This window comes from Gastrolobium bilobum, unplaced genomic scaffold (assembly GCF_033153095.1).
Source record: "Gastrolobium bilobum isolate Gb01-03AN ecotype WA unplaced genomic scaffold, APGP_CSIRO_Gbil_v1 utg1891, whole genome shotgun sequence".
NCBI classification, from domain to species: Eukaryota; Viridiplantae; Streptophyta; class Magnoliopsida; order Fabales; family Fabaceae; genus Gastrolobium; species Gastrolobium bilobum.
In genome coordinates this window covers 285,191-293,008 of record NW_026899025.1, presented here as the reverse complement: position 1 = coordinate 293,008, position 7,818 = coordinate 285,191, and the positions used below count along the sequence as shown (strand labels likewise).

Below are 7,818 nucleotides of genomic sequence, written 5' to 3'. Positions count from 1 at the left end.
TACTTACAAGTATATATATGGAGAGTAGATAGTTACAATATTAATTTTTTTTTTCTCCTCATAAGTTGTCGGTATGTATTCTATTGTTATTATTATTTAGTTTAATATTTTGTTAAATAATAAAATAATTTATTATATATATACTTTGTTCATTAAAGTAATTATATCATTTTATAAATTTATAAAATACTTATCAATTGAAATTTATATTTTTTCGTTAAAAATATATGTATCAATTTTTATAATAAATGTATATCAATGTGCTAAATCATATATTATAAATTATGTATCAATTTTTACAATAAATATATATCAATGTGCTAAATCATATATTATAAATTATGTATCAATTTTTAATTAAAAAGTATAATTTTATTATTTTTATTTATTAAATAAAATTGTGAATATTAAATACCATTACATAATTTTAATATTAGTTAAATAATTAAAAATCAATAACAGTGAGTGGTGTCAATAATGAAGTTACATTTTTTTTTCTTTTTATTAAAACAAAATAAATAAAACGAAACTCTTCAATTTTCTTTCTGAAATTACCCGTTTTAACTGGGTGAATATATATAACAGAAAAGGGCAAATCCTGTTATTCACCAAACAGGTCCCATTGTATGTCTGAAACATTCAACCTTCTTCAACCACCTTCCTTATGAACACGCATTCCCTTTCTTTCTCTTTCTCTTTCTCTCTCCGTGGAAATTGCTTCCTTGTCTCACTCTTGCAATTTCCCCACCTTTCTTCCTTCCTTCTATAAACCATGATCCCTTCATATTCCTATTCCTATTCCTAATATACCCAATCTTCCATAAAATTTCACCCCCTCCCTTTCTTCCACACCAAAACGACCATGCCGTTTCCGTGGAAGAAAAACAAAAACAGGGTCACCCGAATATCCCAGATCGTCGCCGATTTCCAATCTCCAAAACGCGGCGGTTCCCTCGTCGTCGAGACCGGCTTCCCCACCTCCCTCATCGATCTCTTCGTCAAGAACCGCAGCCGGTTCAAGAAATCCAAGTCCAAGAAACCGGTTCGACCCGAAATACCTGATCCGCCGCCGCCTCCACCTTCGCCGGAAATCACTCCCACGCCGCTACCGGAACCACCGACTCCGACCGTTCCCCGCGCGGAGGCTCCGAGGCTGAGTCTGTCGATCGGAGAAAACGGCGAGGGGGTTGCGGGTGCGGTTTCGGGTCGGGTCGGAGAATGCTGCGGTTGTGGATCGGGATCGAATATGGTTGTCGGTGTTGTTGTGAAGATGTTGGTGGTGGCGGTTTTGGTCGCGACCGTGGAGAGGCTCACGGTTGGGATCACCGTGTCGGCGTTTGCGCTTCTGTTTCTTGAATACGCAGGTAAACGTGTCGTTTCGTGTCTTGGGCCTTGTTCCAATGCAAGCGTGACGGTGCCGGTGGAATCTTTATCCCAAAGGGTCTCTTCTTGTGTTTGGTTTCAGAAGCTTCTTCTTCAGTTGAAGGTGAAGAAAGAGTGTGAACATGAAACAACAAGAGCTGAATTGAGCTCTTGTTCTTTATCGATTGATGAAATTGAAGTTGTGGAATCAAAGAGTGAGGTTGGGGTTTCTTGTGAATTGGATTCGATTTCTCTCATTGGTGACATCACATGGGGTTGTCCACAATTGGTGGATGATGATGATGATGATTCTTCAAAGGGAAAAATTGTGGCTCCATGCCTATGTGAAGTTTCTGAATGCAAAACTAAAGTTAGCCGTAGTGGTAGGTTTAAGTCCAAGATGGTGAAGAAACTTGTGCCTAAGAAGTTTCGTGCCTCTAAGAAAGAGAAAAAAGAGAAAGGAATTAAACTGAGGGAAGCTGAGTCAGGTAGTGAAGTTTCAAGTGTTGTGGAAGAAGATAAGGTACAAGATGATGTTGGAGAAGAATTGGAAGAGAATAGAAATAAGTCATCTTTGTTGCTTAAAACTGAACTTGAGTGTATAAGAGATGATGATGGGGTTGATTGTGGAATCACTTGTTCCAAAGTGGCAAAGGAGGAGAAGAGAATAGGTAGTGTTGTTGTTGGGCATTCAAGTTACGCAATTCTACTTGTAATTACCCTTGTTGGGCTTCTTGTGGGTCGTTTCCCTGCATTGATACTTATAATGATATGGTGTTTCTTGCTAAAGATAGTTAAAACTCTGTGGAGATCACAGAATGTGCCTGTGATAAAATGTTATGTACCAAAGTCTTGATGGAGGACTAGGTGGTCTTTTGGGGAAACAGTTTTTCTTGCACAATTTTCCTTTTTCTTCTTTTCTTCTTCTCTTACTAGATGATATAGTCTAAAACCTTGAAAGCTTATTCCAGTGATAGGATCTCCAACCATTTGTTGGGAAACCAACTTGATGCGATCGATGTATTTTGAATGTAAAATTTATAGATACCAGTGATAGTGGATACATACTTTGACCCAGATCCTTTATGTGTCATGTATTTTTGTTCAATTGCTTATGTTTGAGCCGTTCATTGGATTGAGAGATAAACGAGACGGCAAACGATGTTATTGTTCAGAGGTTCATGTAGGAGATAATACAAAAAATGTGTTGGGTCTATTTAGGGTAATATGATGCGAAGAGAAAGAAAGAAAAAATTAAAGATTTTATATATTTTTATAGGGAGGGTTATTGGGCGTTTGGTATGCGTCATTGTGTAGAATTTCCGAGAAACTGAATTTTTTTAAATTTTTAATTTTTTAATATTATCGTAAACTGAATATAAAAGTCATATTTTTGAAAATCAAAATTTCCGGACAAAAATTTTTTTACGAGTAGTTACACTTACTACCCTTATAACCAATCTAATCACCATTAATTAGAATTAAATCTAACGTGATTAGTTACTTCTTATAATCTTAATTTTTTCTCTCACATCCCTTCTCTCTCTGTAGGTTTCCATTCCCTCTTTGTGTGCCTCTTTCTCTCTCTAGATTTGGAAGGTTCAATGGCAGTTTTGATTCAACAATTTAGAGATCAATATCAGAAAAACATATATGAGAACCTCATCACTTTTAGGCAAGGAAAGATACTGAATGAGTATATAAAAAAAAAACTCTAAAGCATTTGTGGTAAAGGCTTCCAACAATTTGAAGGAGAAATGATTCGTATACTTAGGCAACATAATATCTAAATCGAGAATGTCCATGGAACCTAAGAAGATTAAGAGTATACTGCAATGGCTTAGGTTTGTTAACAATAAAAAATTTGTTAAGTCATTCGTTAATCTTATTAAAAAATATAATTTTTTGTATTACTGATCTAAAAGTGTCTATTGCTCAGACCTGGACACTACACCTAATTAGTTTATTTCTTCTTGCTGTTTTATTTTTGCTTTGTTGTGTTTGGGGCACTGCTCCATTTGTTTACCCAAAAAATAAAATAAAGAGAGATAAAGAGGGGGATGAAAACTTAGAGAGAGACACAGAGGGGATGTGAGAGAAAAAAATTATGTTTATAAGTGATAATTAATCACCATTAGATTTAATTCTAATTTAAGTGGGATTAAATTGATGGTAAGTGCGTTAAAATTAGGTAGTGGTAAGTATAACACTCTCCATAATTAATATGTATAAAGGTAGGTTACCAAAAAAAAATATGTATAAAGGTATATTTGTAAATATTTATAACATTAAGATAGGCTATACAACTTTACATTTATAATATTAAATAAAATGTCTACGCTCCAAAAGTTACTATAGTGCGTGTCCAAACCTGTAATGTCTTGGGACTTGCATACCGTGTGCGTATGTGTTTTATATGCGAACTTAGTTTTGAATAAATGAATGATTTACGCGGTGTATTGAATTAAGATTTTAAAAGTTTTTTTGAAATAAATTTTTTAAAAAAAATTATTCAGAATTGAATGGACTTTCTCAAAAGATTTTTTTTTCGATCGAAATTTCATAAGATTGGATTTTATAGAATTTTAATAGATTTTATAACATTTGAAAAGACAATATGAATTTATAAGATTTTAAAAAATCGTATAAATTTTTAACAAACATATATAATTACAAGAGTCAATAAAAATAAGTTAACAAAGAAATGCAATGATATTAATAAAAAAAGTAAAACATAATATAATTTTCTCAATTAGTAATATTCATGATAAATTTTCATTTGAAATTTTTTGCAATTATCTTGTAAACCTTGGAATTTTTGTTCTATGTGATGAAAGTTTTCTAACCATATATCATATGCATGTTTTCATTGAGTATTCCAAGAAAATTTTGAATCTGAATTTTTGAATTTTATTACATGAAAGTTTAGAAAATTTCTCAAATTATATTCAGTCGACACATTGAAACCTTAAATTTCTTTAAAGGTTTTGAAAAACAAGTTTTAGTGATCTATTGACACAAAAGTTGTTTAAAATCGTTTCCTATAGCGAAGAAGATTCATTCAAGAATGTATTGTTATGAAACATAGGGTTCATATTATGAAAGTTTCAATCTTTCTTCAAAACGATATTGTTTCATTAGTGTGAAATGAAAATTAGTTTGGGGGTTTCTGTTCCCTGTTGTTTTCATGCTTTATGTTATTTTTAAGGGGCAAGATATTGTAACAACCAATTAGTGTTACTATCAATATTACTACCAATCAATTTCACCGTTAGATGATTAGATCGATTATATTGATCCAACGGTTATATTTATTTCCACCTTTGTATGATCATAATTCCCTATATTTAATGTGAAAGCATTAAATATGGGAAGTCATGACCATACAAAAGTGAAAATAAATTACAGTATTAAATATGAGAAATCATGACCATACAAAGGAGGAAATAAATATAACTGTTGGATCAATATAATCGATCTAACAGTGAAATTGACTGGTAGTAACACTAATTGGTTGTTACAATATTCTTTCCCTATTGTTAATACAAAAATCACATGTTTCTGTACCAAGAAAAATCATGACCAATAGCGAAAATTTATTTTTTACACTTTCAAAAATTGCTCCAAAATCTATTGTTTTTTAGATGAATTAAATTAAATACTTTGTTGGATTGTTGTTTGTTGGTTGTTTTGTTATGTAAATCGCTCAAAAAATTATTGTTTTTGAGCCTTTGACGAAACTCTTGTGGCGGAACCCAATTTCGAGCGGGTCGACCGGCCAAAGGAAGAAGAAGATATTGCAATAGAGAAATCTTACGGGTGATGGTGAGATTGTAAGAGAGACATCCTATTTATATTTCTCACTAAAAAGTCTCACGAAATCCGCACCAATAGAAAATTCATTGAAATCGTCAGCTTTTTAAATATCACAAAATTGTTTTTTTTTGTTTAAAATCCTTATTGAATACCAATGGATTTGGAAAGACTCTACAATATTCTTTTAAAATCCTAATCGAATACCACGTGACTTTTTTTAATCCTTTAAAATCCTAATTGAATACTAATGGATTTTTTTGTCCAAAAATATTCTATTAAAATCTTTTGAGATCCTAATCCAATACACCCCCTTAGTATTTTATTCTAAATGTTCCATGTAGGGGTTAAACTGGGCCAGGCCGGCCTACAGAGTCCTACGGCTCGGCCTACGTCAGGCCAGACTTGACCTAGTATATTTCGTAAAATAGGCCGGGCTTGGACATTGAAAAAGCTTGTGTAATAAAAATGTCGTAGGCCCATTTTCACAAGGTCTGGCCTATAAGCCTACAGGCCGGCTATATTGTACTATTTATTTTAAATAAAATAAAATAGAATAAGTATGTCTTCTAGAAAAAACAAAATATATAAATTTAATCAATTGCAATTATTTATAACTTAATTATATTCAACTAGCTCCTGAAAAGGAATATGTTGATTCTCTCCTAATTGGTTGGACCGTAGGTGTGATGATTTACTTCACGGGGAGAAGACAAAATTGTTTCAAGCACCGACAGAACCAGAAGCGCCCCTTGGAATAACTCTGGTTATCAAATGATTGCAACCGGGAGCAATTTACTTACGATACTATTTTAATAAAAATCTGACTTTATTTCTTACGTAGGAGGAACCAACATCTCGACATGTTAGATTGTGTATATGAATATAGTAAAAGGTTTTAAGGAGAGGTTATACTTACTACAAACATTATGATGTGTTTGTTGGATTCATGTAGTTATTTTAATTTACATAGTATGGATTTGTTTGTTTGATATAATGAAATATATGTTATTTAGTTTGAGGATTTTGCTTTTGAAAGTGACTTAAAAGCAGATTGTATGAGTTTTGTTGTGATTCATGATTCTGTTTGGACGTTGAATTATGATTTTTGGTTTAGCAACAGAATTTATGTATTTTGTAAAGTTGATTCATAGTTCTGCTAGAAAGTTAAAAATTAACAGGCTAACGGGCTAGGCCAGGACATTTGTTTTTTTATAAACGGGTCAAACTAGGCTAACAATTAGACTCGTACAAGGCTTGAGTCAAACCAAATTGAAATTTTTTAACGTAGGTTTGAACTTTTTGAGGCAAAGCTTGACCCAACCCAGCTGAATTCACTTTCACCCGTAGTTCCATGTTGCAACCTTACAAAAAAAATTACAAGTATTTTTTATTTCATTTTTCTTCTTTTCAATATTTGATGGACACAACGACACATTAGTTGCATACTTAAAATGTCATTTTGTCTTTTTTCTATAATTCAAATATTCCCATAAATTTTGTTGTAAAATTAATTCCTTAAATATTATCATGATAAATTAGGAGCGTGTCCAACCCTTGTTAATTAGCAAAAGGATATTATCTATATAATACTATATAAAGATGACTGTACTTATTATTTTTATTCAAACTATTCAAACATGAATCTAATGCTCAAGATATTCTCAACCACGTTAGCCTCGATGTCCCAAAGCAACTTCGCAAAACACGCAGAGATGTAAAATAGGTCCAACTTAATTTATTTTATTTTTTTTGGTATGGAGGTCCAACTTATTTAATCAGCTACAAATTGGAAATAACTTGAAATTTTTAATTTGCCAACTCATTTGAACCCGTCCCATCCAGAGATGGATCGAAATGAGTTTAACTCGCCCTGTTGAATTAATTTTTTATGTTTTTAATTTTAAAAAAGTTAATTAATGGCATTTTTTAATTTTTTTTTTATCTTCATTTAATGTTTTTTATAATTATGAGGAATATAATTTTTTTTTAAAAAAATATTTTGGCTTGTTGGCAGCAGCGGACGAACGGGGCTAAGCGATCTGCCGAAGCTGTGGGGTGTACAAATAATAAATCGGTCTTTTTTATCTTTTCTCACCCTTCTTCTTTTTTTTTGTTCCTTATTTTAGCTCGACGGAAATTTTTTTATTTTTCTAAAGATTCTCTCAAATAGAAATAAGTTGAATCATTTTAGAGTAAATATCTTTTTTGGTTATCAGCAAGTTTTACGATACCTGTTTTAGTTCCTAGCATATAAAAAAGTTATTTGTGATCCCGAAAAAATTCAAAATGGATCCATTTAATTGAAATCGTGGTCCCTCACAAATTCAAAAAAGACTTATATTAATCTTTCAAAAGGATTAAAATGAGTTAACTTTAAATTTTTCAGATATCACAAATAACTTTTTTATTTGACAGGGACTAAAGCCAACAACGAGAGGCATTTACTCATCATTTTAAGGGGCAGCAGAAACAAACTACCCGTTTTACAACATCTAAAAACACATATATTAAAAAGAAAGTGAGAAAAAAACACAAGTTAGACAAACATATTATGCTGTCTAAAATCTAGACGTACAGACTACAGACAACTAGTTTAAAATCTGTTTGCACTGATTTATTTTTTAGACGTTATTTTGAAGG

At 32.0% G+C, this 7,818-nt stretch overlaps 1 protein-coding gene across 1 annotated transcript; it reads left to right on the top strand.

Moving 5' to 3' along the window:
* Positions 1-625: 625 nt before the first annotated feature.
* On the top strand, positions 626-2,474 carry LOC133286337 (uncharacterized). The gene has a single exon (XM_061483742.1). The coding sequence runs from the start codon at positions 863-865 to the stop codon at positions 2,216-2,218; it is 1,356 nt and encodes a 451-aa protein (XP_061339726.1). The 5' UTR covers positions 626-862; the 3' UTR covers positions 2,219-2,474.
* Positions 2,475-7,818: the final 5,344 nt, after the last annotated feature.

What these genes read in the sequence shown, in the direction of transcription:
- LOC133286337 (XM_061483742.1), top strand. Translation starts at nt 863, where the DNA reads ATGCCGTTTCCGTGGAAGAAAAACAAAAACAGGGTCACCCGAATATCC.